The sequence below is a fragment of the Podarcis filfolensis genome, assembly GCF_964270895.1.
Source record: "Podarcis filfolensis genome assembly, chromosome: 6".
Classification (NCBI taxonomy): domain Eukaryota; kingdom Metazoa; phylum Chordata; class Lepidosauria; order Squamata; family Lacertidae; genus Podarcis; species Podarcis filfolensis.
Window position 1 is genome coordinate 62,567,015 of NC_139609.1, and position 14,936 is coordinate 62,581,950.

The 14,936-nt window shown below is 41.6% G+C and overlaps 1 protein-coding gene across 3 annotated transcripts in view; it reads left to right on the plus strand.

The window, feature by feature from the left end:
* Positions 1-14,936, plus strand: part of CAMK1G (calcium/calmodulin dependent protein kinase IG) — a 36,095-nt gene that overhangs the window by 13,911 nt on the left and 7,248 nt on the right. For 2 of the 3 annotated variants that reach the window (XM_083617507.1, XM_083617505.1), the window contains exons 3-8: positions 5,809-5,937; positions 7,562-7,636; positions 9,632-9,770; positions 10,166-10,289; positions 11,463-11,538; positions 13,140-13,252. In XM_083617507.1, the coding sequence (XP_083473633.1) occupies positions 5,809-5,937; positions 7,562-7,636; positions 9,632-9,770; positions 10,166-10,289; positions 11,463-11,538; positions 13,140-13,252 (656 nt within the window). Of the gene's footprint in view, positions 1-1,438; positions 1,591-5,808; positions 5,938-7,561; positions 7,637-9,631; positions 9,771-10,165; positions 10,290-11,462; positions 11,539-13,139; positions 13,253-14,936 lie in introns of all 3 variants that reach the window. The other variant, XM_083617506.1, reaches the window with a different exon arrangement.

The window sequence follows — 14,936 nt, forward strand, 5'->3', positions numbered from 1 at the left end:
CCCCGATACTTGATTACGTCTGCGTCCCCGGTCATGCTCCAGCCAAGCATTATGTCTAGTAAACAAATCTGTGAGAGGACAAACAGTCAGGGAAAAAACCCTGTTTTCCAGCCAAGAAGGTAAAGGTCAGGGAAAGCAGGTGCAACACTCCTTGACATACTGTTGCATGTCTGGTGTGAGGTTTGCCTTTGCAAAGCGGAGCGTTACCTCCACATCAAGATGTCCAACAGAGAGAATATCAACAGCATACTTTCCAACACAATGTGGCCCAAATCTGGGACACCATCTTCCAGATCCATACCCCTGTGTTAGTCACGTGACCTGTGCAAGATCACAGTCCCCAAAAGGCACTTTTGGGAGCAGCTCCACACCCCAAAAAAGTGCAGCTTGAAATTGCAAAAGACTGTGGTGGCCATTTTGGCCACTGTCCTTTCGCAAGAAAAAAAATTGATGTCCCTTTTTTCTGGGGCGCTTGATGGGTATGGAACAGGTGAAGCTTACCCCATATTTGTAGTTCCAAAAGACTTATTCCGCTTAATATATTTCTGTCCCCTAGCTGTTAAAGGCATAAAAGTCCTGCTCGCTTCTAATACCAACCCTTAACCATGCAAAGAAGTCAAGTTTCATGTGTTGGCAATGAGTTATGTAACTGCAGGTCAGGTATGGGGAACTTGTGGCCCTCCACACGCTCCTGAAACTACAACTCCCATCATCCCAAGCCATTTGCCATGCCTGCTGAGGGCTGTAGTTCAGCAACATCTGGAGGGCCAAATAGGTTGTTTTATATCTAAAAGCTGATTGTTATTTCTGGCTAATCAGAAATCGGCTTGTAACTCTCCTGTTACGGAAATCAATTGTGGCTTGTACATTGCTGCATCAGGCAACTGAAGTGCAAGAGGTGAAGGAAATGCCCAAAATATATAAACAGCCCCTGCGCAAAGTACCAAGCCTCCCTTCCACTTTATAACAAAGCTATAAACAGCTAGTGGCAGTGTGAGCCTATAATGGAAAATGATACAAGAATTGTGAGCAAAACTGAAATATAATTGATACGGTTAAATGAAAGCTTCATTTGCTAGAGAGAGAAAAGCAAAACCCTATTTCAAGGATTTGAAACTGATAGATTTACCTAACTTTGAATAGTGATGGAACTGGAGCTTTGGTTTTCAAAAGAATATACAGAGGTCTGTTCCTTTAAATGCTTTTAAAATATATTGGGTGTATAGCCTGCCTTTTTCACTTATGCTTTCATGAACACATGTTCTAAGCTGGTGATGCATCCATGGTTAGTCACCCCAGGGATGAGATCAGTTATCCAGAGCCAGTACCCTGCAGTGCAATACAGAAGGAAGGCGAGAGAAAGCTTTTGTTTCCTCTGCGCCAGCTTGTTGATTCAAGTAGTCTAAATGTGGGGCTGTAATTATCTTAAACTGTTTAGAAATGAAAGATAGAACAGATGCCGGAGCATCTGAGCTGTGGGCTGCTGATTTCCTACTGTCTTCAGTTACGAGGAAAGATGCTGCTAGAAATTCTGACTCCTTCCCCGATGCAGTGGGCGTTTCGGTGGGGAAGCGTTACTGGAAAGGGCAGGTAAGAGAATAAAATAAAATGCAAGATGGAGACAAGAGCACCCAGAATCTCATCAAAACGCCACCATTCCGAGCTGTTCACACGCTACATGTGTGTAGGTGCGCTGTGAAACCGTGGAACCTGCTGGTTCTTCATTTGTGATCCTAAGTTAATAGGCTTCTGTTCTCTTTTTTTAAAAAAGCAGCACATTAGTTTTCCAGACCTCATAAAAAAAGAAAAAGAAACCAGGCATAGTGAGCTGAGCGCAGGCCATGCTGAGGATCAACATGGATTAGACAACGTTCTCAGAATTAGCCATTAAATACATAGCATTTAAAAAAGTTGGTAGTGGGTGTGGTGGATCAGTCATCTGGCCTATGGGGCTGTTAGGGGGCCCTTGCCACAGATGCAGTCCTGATCCAGATCAGAGCCCCCATATCTACTATTTGCATTGGGAGAAAACTTCCCTTGGTGTGACTATGAACTTTCGTTCCAATGCAAATATGAGGCACAAGGTGGCCAATTGGGATCACAGGGTTGTATCCAATGAAGTTTTACTCAGAGTAAACCCACTATGACCAATGGGCCCCAAGTTCATTGTGTTTCAATGGTTCTACTCTGAGTATTGGGTGCAACCCCTAGAAGGTGGCAAAAGGTTAAAGGCCTCTACCTGCTGCACCACAGTCTTGATTTAGATTGTGTGGGGTAGCATGCTTATGACTTGGTGCAATTGCTAATTGTGGGGATATCATTTTGTCTGGCCTTGCCTTCAAATACCCAAAGGAAACAGGAATCAATATGGCTTATTCTGCACAATTCTTAACAGTAGTATTGGTAGCAGACATCCCCCACCCCCAAAGTACTGTTTACGTTTGAGGAAGGTTCAGCTGTGCTGTGCAAATTATGGGTTGTTGAGGGCAAGTATCATCTAGGAACTGGCATGTGTTCCATCCTGATATCCATGAAGAACAGTTTAGCCAAAGAAGTGAATCAATAATGAGTATACATCCTATCTTCTTTCCCTATACCTTTTTGTTGTTGTTGTTGTGATGCACAACATCCATATGCCAGTGCTAGTCACAGCTTCAGCCATCCACTGGTATTTCTGGGACAGCTCGAATTGGCAACAGAAATACCTGCAAGGAATACCAAATGCAAGTTGCCCCATGCAGATATTTCCCAGATAGACCCTCTGTCTCTACCAGCCCATCTGACTACAACCCACAAGCCCAGCAGATTAAGCGCTGCTGAAAGAAACTACAGGGTTTCTCTGAAGATCATATCCATGGAGATGGCTTAAAGAGAGCTCTTGTTGAGTCATGCAACAAGGGAGGAGCAATAGAGAGTGGATAAGAATCTGCTGTGCTTTGCTGTGCCCCTGCACACCACCATCACTAACCAGTGTGATCACTAAAAAGGAAGTAGGAATAGGCTGCACATTCTAAGACCTCCCAAGCCATTGGCTGAACTGCTGTGATGTCATGTAAGCCTAGAAATCAAAGAAATTAGCCTCTCTCCACCAGTGGTTGAGTTACTGTGGTGTCTTGGGATGCTTACAAGATGAAGAAGACAACAAGGCATACATCGTCTTTAAGTGCTGCTCCTTCACCGGCTAAGACTCACAGATTCCACTGTTAGTGGAAAAACACTAAAAAGGAGACAGTCCCTATCACCACCTTTTTACATAACCTGGTTAATGATATTATTCTTATTGCTCTTAAGTATCTCCTCCAGGGCCCTTTTGGCCAAAGAGCAGAATAAAAAAGTTTAGTACCTGAGGAGTTCAAGATGTCTCATAAAAGGGCCTATAGACAGGATCTGTTTGGTCGAAAAAGCAATCTTAAATGTGTGTGTGTGTGTGTGTGTGTGTGTGTGTGTGTGTGTGTGTAAGTGTGTGTATTTGCTTGCAGGGAGAGACAGAGGGACTACAAAGAAGGTACTGCAAACATACAAAAAAACATGTTCAGGTGGTTTTTTTTAAGGTCTCTAGCTTATTTAAACTTCAGTTTACTTTTGCATCATTGAAGCATCAAGATGAGGTAAATAGGCAGGTGGGCGTACTGAATGGAAAATGAAGCTGAAGGATAAAGAATATGACATTTTTTATCCAGATGGCTTTGAATTATGTTTCTCTTTGAAAATGACACTCAGGTCTGTGAATGGGGGAAGAGAAACCACAAACATTGCAAAAAGTTAACCATCAATGTAACATTAAAAATGCTTTGGAGAAACCGCTGACTTTGTCTCCCAGAGAACATTAGGGATCCCTTCCCAATAAATGCACCATGCAAGTTGTAGAATGCATTTCCTCATGGCTGAAGGACAGCTCTGGGAGAATCTTGCTTCAGAAGGGTGAAGCTCCTGTGGAGATGTCAGTAAAGTAGCCATTACCAGCTGCAAGGGATACTCAGGTGGTGAGAATAAATCACGACTGACCTGTAAAATAGACAGCACTATCTCGGCTGCTCATGTGTTTAGCTGCCTGCAAAAAAGCCTTTAATAAGATTGCAAGCTTTAAAAAAGTTAAAAATACACTTCCTGCCATAGACCTGAAAGCTGCAATGGGTGTTCATTTATCAGGTCTTAATTAAGCCCAGCTAGTAGGCTGATCAAGAACTGGACAACTAAGGTCAGAGGCCAAAAAAGAAAGTTTCTGCTGTGGCTGAAATAACTGGTCATTTCCCACCCATTGTTTGACTGCAGGATTTTGATGAACCTGCTGGTGCATGATCCATATAGGTGAGCAGCCTGGCATACACAATATAAAATAACACAAGCAGAAATGCAAACTGCATCATCCTAGAGCTAATCCAGCCACGACAAGGAGTTTTCAACCTGGGCTCTGTCCCGGGGCGCCAACTCTTGCATCTGACATGAGCTAATTTTATGCAAATCTGTGGCCTCTCCTGTCATATTTATTACTGTTGAATTTCCTGCGTTTATTCATTTATTTATTAAGTGTAGATGTTGCCCTTCATCCAAAGATCATAGGGTATTTTATTCTGAGCTTCTTTGCAGAGCAGGCCATGTCAGAAGATGTGCAAGAGAGACTAGATGGGTGTGATGCTTCTAGCGTTGCAGGGGGCAGGAGGCGAGAGAGAGAGAGGACATCTCTTGAATTATGCCATCCCAGCCTCTGTGTGGTAAAGCTGCCCTAGAATTTGGGGAACCCTTAAATTTGGGGAACCCTTCTGGCAATGAGTATGCTCGTTCATGTGTGAAGGCAAGCAGATTCTATCATCATTCCCTCAGCACAGCCTGACCACTAACGCAAGGATGTCCAGAGAAAAACAGTTCCTACCATTTGCCAAACCTTTACCTCCAACAATGGATGTGTGCTGTACTGAAATGCCTGACCAAAAGTGTGATGTGCTGGAATCAACCTGTTTATGAATGCCCATCCCATTCTAGTCCTATAGACACTTTCTGAATCAATGGAGTAGAAAATAGCAGGGGAAAGCAAAGGGCCAAGACACCAGAGGTTGGATGTGTATTAGATTTGCCTTGGTAGTTCAGTCAGTAGAGCATAAGACTCTTAATCTCAGGGTGGTGGGTTTGAGCCCCACGCTGGGCAAAAGATTCCTTCATTGCAGGGAGTTGGACTAGATGACTCTCACTGTCCCTTCCAATTCTACAATTCTGTGATTATAGATATGCATCCAACCCCTCCTTCCCCCTCATTGAAAGCTGCCATGTTGATGCCATCTTCAAACATATCAGTCCAAGTCTTCATTCTAGGTTTATACATTGCAATGATACCTGGTTGGCTGCCTCCGGTGGGCGTGGGCACCAGCCAGGTAAGGAGGGGAGGGGGCTAAGGCCCCCTACCAGGGGCGGAGCTCGGTCTCCCGCCCACAACCACTCCCCTCTCTTCCAGGGAGGAGAGTCTTTATCAAGAAGTTTTTGGGGTTTTTTTTAATCTTTGCAGCTGTTGTATTTCAGCCCTCATAAATACCATCACTCTACACTGCTGTTTTCTCTCTACATTTCCTATGCAATCACTCGATAGAGAACTTCAAATCCCACTGTGTATTTATGCAATTAATATACTTGAGTTTGCAGCCAACCCCCCAGGTCTAATTACTAATTCCATCTGCATATGAAAGGAGTGTTGATTTATTACCATTTTCCTTGCTGGTTATTGATGTGACAGTGTTTTCTGCATGTATTCTGTGATAGAAGTTAAACCATGCCTCTGAAATTGATTTGCCTACCTTTCAATCTTTGCTTTCCTCACAGAGGTGCTTTTTCAGAAGTTTTCCTGGTGAAGCACCGAACGACTGGCAAGCTTTATGCCTTGAAATGCATTAAAAAGTCACCTGTCATCCGGGACAGCAGCCTAGATAATGAAATAGCTGTGCTGAAGAAGTAAGTATAGTTGGGACACCAAAACAAAACCAGGTGCTGTTTCCAGAGCCTCACAAAAAGGCTACTAGATATGTATATATGAAGCACTGAAGGGCATCAACAAAAAAGATGTCCCATGAGGGACAGAAGAAGTCATAGCTGGAACAGCGAAGTTTCATATTTGATTTAATGCACTAAAGAAAGAAATGCTTTAAATGTGTTTTCTGATCTGTTCTTGCCATGTTGCAGGAACCAACAGAATATAACAGCTAAAATTTAAATCGGCCTTTAGATGGCACATGTTAGCTTATTGGCATGGTTTTCAAAGTGGGTGACAAGCTTTTGTGAGGGCTTAGCAACACCATAGACTTGTTGTGATTCATAAATGGAATAATTTAACATCTCAGAGTGATTTTGCAATACAGTTCAAACCACACACAAAACAATATCATGTATGAAAACCCAGCCCTACAAGCAGGGTATAAGAAAGTAATTTTGCATGCATGCAGATACCAACTGGGGTAGAGGGTAGGATCCACTTTGAAGGCTTTTTGAAAGAGAAAAATCTTCAACATCCAGCTATAAGGCAATAAAGACAGCACCAGATATGTTCCAAAGAGCATGTGCCACCACACTAAAGACCTGATTTTAGCATTATGCAGAATGGACTTCCTGATGATCTTTTGCAAATGAGGGTGATGGACCATGATAGCTAAATAAAAATTCTATGTTCAGAGGCAGTGTTCCTCGAATTATTATATAGCATAGTCAATCAATGGGAGATAATTATTTCTTTCATGCCACTCATTCCAATTGTTCATCCAGTGATTGCAGCAAAAAGGTGGATTATCTCAACCTTCATTCTGATCCCTCAAATAAATATTTACACTATTAAGAAGGCGTGGTAAGGGAGGGAAATATAAGAGCTGTTTCTAGGGAATTCAACCTTTAGTTGCATCATTAATGAGATAAGTGCAAGGAGGTTTTTATTTGAATGATTATTTTTATTGGGTGGAATCTAGTGTTTGCAAGTGGAATTTCTCCATCCTCTCCTTCCTCAGCATTCCTCCTTTATTCTGGTGGTTCCTCCAACCTTCCAAAGTCGATTTTGAGGGCATGTGGAAGGGTTATGGGCCACAGGAGAGGGCAGTGAAGGCCAGTTATGCAATCATTTGATGCAACCCATTATTTTTTGTGATGGTGATTATTGTATTGTATACTTGAAAGGGCAATTCTGCCCTAAGAAGCAGTATATAAATTAGGTAATAAATAAGAATGGGGGTATGCTTCCCAAAGACTGAGTGTACATAGCAAAACAGGCTTCAGAAACAGTGTGGTTTCTAAACAGATAAACTCTTTCCCTTACGAATGTACTGCGGGGGGTTTTGGTTATAGCTGGGAAGAAAATTTCTCTTGCTCTTAGAATTTCAAACATCTTTTTTGTTGTTGTTCCTTGAACAGAAGAGACTCACAGTGCTTAGAAGAAAGGATGCTCCCCACTTTCCTGTGTAGATCGAAATAAGTACATTGAAGTAATGGTGCTTCATTCTGAATGGAAGAAGTGTTGCACAAGAGAGGAATTGCTTTTAGTTTGACATTTTCTGACACTTGCTATGTTGTGAAACATTTCTATCTTTGGTTGCAGAATAAAGCATGACAACATAGTGACTCTGGAGGACATTTATGAGAGTACGACCCATTATTATCTGGTCATGCAGCTGTAAGTAGAGAAATGTCAGTGAGTTGTTGTGATATAAGAGCTGCATCTTACCACATTTTGTTTAAGGCTTTCTCTGAAGTCAGGCAGTCAATTTATGGAATATTAGTTGGGCAACTATAGAAATGGTTTTACGGTTTTTCTATTTTGAGTCTTGTATTTTCTCTTATTGCACACTGCTTCAGTAGCTTCTGGCTATAAAGTGACAACATGAATGAGGTCCATCATACACATCTTTGCCATGAAATCCACACAATATCCCAGAATTGCAGATGGTACAATTGTGAGCCTCATTTTCATAAACCCACACATAAGTCCACTTCTCCCCCCTCCATTAATAGCAGCTTGATAAGGAGATATTCAGAGCAGGAAAAAGAAAATTGTAGGTGGGATTGAGGGAGGGATCTGCAACAGAAGGGAGAAGAGCACTTTTTAAAAACTATTCAGCTTCAAAGAGATTGATCCCAGTGACATTAAAATCCATGTGCAAGCCACTTTTCACCTTTATTCCACTTGAAGTGTTTTGGTCAATTGGTTGTGGGAGTGTCTTCTTCAATACAAGTGGGCAGTTGAATTCTAAAGAAAATCTTCAGACTCTACCTCACCCCCATTTTTTAAAAAAAGGCAACTAAGGATTGTAGCCAATGAAGTCATCCCATTAACAAAAGTACTTCCATTTGCACAATGGAATTTTCCCTCCCACTCCTTCCCCTGCAGTTCCCCCAAATTTGTTCTGGAGTAGATTTTGTGGGGCATGGGGAGAATAGAGGGAGAACAACTTTTGTTGTGCAAGCAGAAGTCCTCGTGCGAACGGAATGATTTGCTTGGATGCAACCCTAGAATCATAGAATCATAGAGTTGGAAGAGACCACAAGGGCCATCGAGTCCAACCCCCTGCCAAGCAGGAAACACCATCAGAGCACTCCTGACATATGGTTGTCAAGCCTCTGCTTAAAGACCTAACCCTGAGGGATTAAGAGAGAGATTTCTGATTTGATTTCATACCGTGACCATTAAAAAAAGAAAATAGGTTAGTGTGTCAGCAGTCAGGTTCCGAAAGCCTTGTTGGATTAAAGGTTGATTCTTCTAATGAAGGTACTTTGTGACAATTAAGTACTAGTAAATCAGATTGCTTCACAGAAGACTCGAAAGAGATTTGTGAGCAAAGTTGGTTGTTGTTGTTCTAACTATTTTCTTATAATCTGCCTGTATGACTGGATTGCACCAGCCCTTCTGTGCAGCTTCCAACAAAACTACAGAGGAAAGGGTTGGGGACGGGGGATTTCAAGCACTGAAAGGATTAAATGAAAACTGATCCTTGTTCTTCAAAGAAAATATGGCAGAAAAATGCATGGTCTAGGTTCAGTATGTTAGTACATCCAGTTTTGATTACTACTGACTGGGTTTTTATTTACAAACCCTATCAAGACCCAGGAAATGTGAGGCAGAACTTCCATTATCTAGCTGCATTTTCAAGTTTCTTCATCATAGGCTGATCAGTGAAAAATGCAACAAAAATGGGAACTCTGAGAAGGAAGCGGAAACGGAAGCAATTGCATAGTAGAAATAGATATTTAGTGACTCAAAACATTTTAGGCATGTTCCGCCGCCCAAAGAATCATGGGAACTGTAGTTTACCCTCACAGAGCTACAATTCCCAGCACCATTACAATCTGTTCTTTGTGGGTGGAGAGATGTGTTTTAAAAATACAGTGTGGATGTGGCCAAATGTTCATTTAGATATGTTGCTTCTCCTTTTCTTATGCAGCACATCTAAATGTTGAATCTTGCTTCTCTGAATTTTCCTGAAGAAGCGCAAGTCAGGTCCAAAACTCTTTTGCTACCCCACTGATTTGGCTTCCAAGCTATTCAGTGGCATGGTGTGCTGAACTTGAAAGTAGAATTTAAACGGAACAGCCTGAATATGTGATCAGACCGAATGTGCATGCAGTTCAGTAAGAGCAGTTTTATGATTTGTCTAATTATCTTCCTCCACAGTGTGTCTGGAGGAGAATTATTTGACCGTATTTTAGAACGAGGTGTTTACACGGAAAAGGATGCAAGCATTGTAATTCAGCAAGTCCTGGGAGCTGTGCATTATCTTCATGAGAATGGGATAGTACACCGAGATCTGAAGGTAAACTCCTTGAGATACTCTTTATCTACATTGACTGGCAATGTCATTCATATACTGTATAATCCTTACTACAGTATTTTTGCTTCAACATCACCAAATGATGCTCAAGGCAGCTAACAAATTAAAACACAAAACACAAAAGCGGGTAGGGGTGGGGTTTTTTTTAATAAAAAAACAGTCCCAAGCCCCAAATTGCATATTTACAGTCATTTGGCATACTGTCATCTAACAAGGCTAAATGTCTTTGTGAATAATAATGTCTTTGCCAGCAGAAGATAAGCAGAGACTAGACAGGTTTCCATTAAAAGGGAGTTCCAGAACTTGGGAGCAACCACTGAGGAAACCCTTTCTTTAGACATCTTACTTTGCTTTATACTCTCAACCTTTATCCCTAGCCTGAAAATCTGCTCTACCTAACTCCCGAGGAGGACTCCAAAATCATGATCACAGACTTTGGTTTGTCTAAAATGGAGCAGAATGGCATCATGTCAACAGCGTGTGGGACTCCAGGATATGTCGGTAAGCAAGTATGTTTGCTCTCTATCACTGAAGTCATCATGCATGACAACAGTGTATTCACTTCCTGCCAGCAAATTTATCTATTCGAGTGTGGTGAACATAAATATGATATTGAGTGCCTAACCACTTTTATATTACTTCCTTCTCCTTTGTGTGTAGCAGTTATTTAAAATGAAAATTGCTATCTCAACCTGCAGGTTGATGCATACACAACATCTTGATCTCCAACTCATTGCTCCTGTGTGTATGTTATCTGAATGCATAGAGTGATCCCACGTGTCTGGCCCCCACAGCCCCATACATATAACAGCATGTTTGAAGCCTCGAGGGTGTTCTCTTTGTGATTGGGAACCCTTTGGAAGATCAGTCACATTGAGTCTTATTTTCTACAGTTTTATATACTAGAGTCGCTTCGAAATTGAACATTCTGTTTATTGAACATTCGTCCTGATCTGTTTGCACAAAGTTTGTGGGCGGTTCTACAACATCAGCTGCTTATTGGACATTAATTCTGGTTTGCTGGTAGAGAGGTTGTTTAATGTTGCATCAATGGAATTTCATTCCATACTTTCCACTGCATTATCCTGTTGCTTTTCTTACTGTAAAAAGTCAATTTAAAAGAGAAGAGAAGAGAAAGAAAGAAAGAAATGGAACTGCACAGGAGCTCCAATTACAGTCTTAAATTTGCCAGTATACCAGTGAATCCCACCCACAAAATAGTAACAGTCTTGAAGACTCTCTTTCAGACATACTCAGTGCCTAGACGCTGAGCATAGGTAACCCAGCTCCACGTGTTTAGTTCATGAATGAAGAGGATTATTGATTTCAGCAGAATCTTGTTTAGACTTAACATGCATAGAACTGCAGCCTTATTCCGTAGGCAGCTTGAAGATACGCTGCTTAAAGTTACGGTCTCACTCCTGAGCCAAATGTAATTTCAGGGGATTCAAGGCTGCCCTATATTCTACACATAATTTAAGGTGTGTTACAGATGGACTATAATTTCCTCCTCAGACTTTCCAACTTCCATCATCACCTGCTTCAGGTGTTGGATTTTTCCGTTCTACTCTGCATCATTGAAAGGGATTTGTGTGCTGATTAGAGGAATGTTTGCTTTCAAAGTTAAATTGCTCATTTTATTGCTAACCCGACTTTCCTTTTCATTTTCTGCAGCTCCAGAGGTGCTAGAACAAAAGCCATATAGCAAAGCTGTGGATTGCTGGTCCATCGGAGTCATTACCTACATCCTGTAAGTGCCATTCCCCAATAGTAAGTTTGCAAATGTCCACCACAGTTTTTAGCCCACAAGATGTTTTCTTGCCTGCATGCTTGGCTGATAGAGACAGAGAAAAAAAGCATAAGCAAACATCTGTGATTCATTGATGACCTGAATGAAAAGAAGAATCAACCCACTTCCCATTTTAAAATACTCTGTTCAGTAGCCTAGTGTGCTCTAATACTCACCATAAACAGATATACAGCCAACATTACAAACCAACATTTACAAGCCAACATTATAAATACAGGTTTTCCATCCTTATTATGGGTTTTTAAAAGTCTGCTTTCTTTCTTACTGTGTGCATTCAATGCATTCAAGGCAGTTTTATAATTTAAAACACTAAAACAATAAAATGGCACCATCATCGTTGGATATTGGTCTCTTTTAAAACTGAGGAAATAAATAAATATTTTTTTATTCATACCCCACCCTTCCCGGTTTTAAAACCAGGCTCAGGGCTGCTAACAGCAAATATAAAACATTGATTAAAATACGACTTTAAAACAGCATAAAATAGCATAAAATACAATATAAAATACAGCATCAATATAATAAAATTCAAAAATTCAGGGGTCATTTTTTGGGGAGGGGGAACCCCAGTCAGTAGACATCAAATGATCACCAGGGCTAACTGGCCAAGTTGGTCCTACTAGGGCCAGCAAGGAGACGAGGAAAGAATTTAAATGTGGGGTCCCAGAAAGGGTTTCTTCATAGAAGAGGAAAGGGAAAGGGGAATAGAGGATCAGGCTAATTCAAACTGAAGGCCAGGTGGAATAGCTCTGTCTTACAGGCCCTGCAGAAGGAGATCAAGTCCTGCAGGTTCCAAGCCTTGTGGGACAGAGCATTGCACCAGGTCGGAGCCGTCACTGAAAAAGCCCTGGCCTGGAATTCTACTGTTCTGCCTTTACTTTTCCTCTGCTCTCTTCCATCGTGACTGTGCTTGATCTCCAAAAGACCTTGGCTGAGAAGCTAAAATGCTGTAAACCAGGGGTCCCCAACCTTTTGGGTCCAGGAGGGCCCAAATAAATGGTGATGTGCACCACAAAATATACATTTCACAGAAGAAAAATGGGCAATGCTCAGAACTCCCCAGTAACACCTCATACCCTAAATAAATAAAGCACAGACAAAAAAGAGCAGGCAACCACCTTCCACAACCAAAGAAAAAGAAGGCTAAACCCCTAACCATAATTGCTATGCTCTTCGTCCATGGCTGGAGGCATACCTGCCATACGAAATGGAAGGAAAGCTCCCACTGGTGCCACATGACAATGTATGTTCCCTTCTAATCTTTTCAATGATTGTTTATATTTTTTCATAAAAATCTGACTTTGACTCTTCTCTGGAGCCCCCCCTCCTCCAGTGAAAACACACCTGCTATAAAGGGGCCACAGGTAGGGGCTCCTGACAATCAGTTCACAAAATGAAGCTTTTGTGTCGCCAGCACGGGCCTCTGTTCTTCTTCTTCTTCATCACCCATCCCTCCTTGAATAGACATTAAAGGTCAGTCATGTGTACAGTAGCAGCATCTAATCCAGGTGGCCTTCCTCCTTTTTTCCAATCCCCTTTAGCCTATGTGGATACCCTCCTTTCTATGAAGAGACAGAGTCCAAACTGTTTGAGAAGATCAGAGAAGGATACTATGAATTTGAGTCTCCATTTTGGGATGATATCTCTGAATCAGGTACATTCCACCCTTAGGAATCTGCTTATGACCGATACTCGTATATTTCATAATATAAAGAAAAAATTGTATGCTATAAGGATTCTGTAAATCTCTTGTAGTTATTGTTTGACTTTTATAAGATTTATATTTTATAAGATTTTATATTTATATTGAGAGCCAGTGTGGTGTAGTGGTTAAGAGCGGTAGTCTCATAATCTCGGGAACTGGGTTCGCGTCTCCGCTCCTCCACATGCAGCTGCTGGGTGACCTTGGGCTAATCACACTTCTCTGAAGTCTCTCAACCCCACTCACCTCACAGAGTGTTTGTTGTGGGGGAGGAAGGGAAAGGAGAATGTTAGCCGCTTTGAGACTCCTTCGGGTAGTGATAAGGCAGGATATCAAATCCAAACTCTTCTTCTATAAACCTTCAGCAGAAGGTCCCAGGATAGGTTACAGCAATGTAAAATACAGCATTAAAAACAGCTTAAAACAAATTACACACACACACACACACACACACACACACACACACACACACACTGCTGTCCTGGAATCTAATCCTGTAGACCCTGGAGTTTTCTTATCTCTTAGTAAAGTGGGTAAATCTCCATTTCTAAAATCTAACAAGTTTGGAATGCATCAGCTGCTACTAATGTTCTGCTACATTTATTAGGTGAAACTGATCTATTTTCTAAAATTCAGACTGAGAATTCCAAATATTATTGGATAAATGAGATGATCCTTTTTCATTCTCTAACCTGTTTACCAATGGGTTTTCAGTGTTACTGTGGCCAGGAAACATAGAGATACTTAATGAAATACCGGGCAATTTTGCAGAGACATTTCGGTCTCAAAGCTTCATTGACTTCAGCTGGCCAAGAGTTCAGCCTATGATATTCTGGGATGGACCTGTTGCCCTCCAGATGTTAAATTCCAACTCCTATCAGCCAACATGGCCAATAGTTGGGGTGGGGATGAGAATTGTAGTTCAACATTTTCAGGGCTCTTGTTCTAGATCAGGGATGGGAACATCTAGCTCATGGGCAAATTTAGGCTCTCCAGGCTAGCCAGCTTGGCCTGTGCAGCCATTTTTGGACAGCCCCCTCCACTTGTCACTCACTTGGCATCATGTGACAACAGGTGCAGAGCAGATAAAGTCGTAGCCACCAACAAATTATTGGGAGAACACCTGTGCAACAGAACTTGCATTTGATGCCATCTAAATTTGTTGCTGAATGCAAGCCCCACTGGGAGTCAAGGAGCAGGACTTGGCTTGTAGCCAAACATCAAAATCAAGACCTACTGCTGAGGAACAATTGGGAGCACATGGTTTAGGTTGCACTTCCAATTGTTCCTTTGCAATGGGGTATGCACTTGATGCTTTTTAAATTCAGTACCAAATGCAAAGCCTGTCATCTTCTGGTGGGCTCCAATCCACCTGACATTAGTATATGATGCCACATTGGAGAAGTGGCCAGTTTTTGATCTGGCACACCAGATCAAATACACTCCTATATTAATCAAATTCAAAAATAGTAGGCTAGGAAGAAGACTTTAATAAAAATATTTCCTCAGGATACAGCTGGTCACAATTCCAGGATATGGAGTTCAGCAGTTCCTTAGGAGGCCTGCCTATAGAATAGTTCCCCAAGAATATATGCATTTTGGCTGCTATAACCTGTAATTTAGTGGAAGGATCATA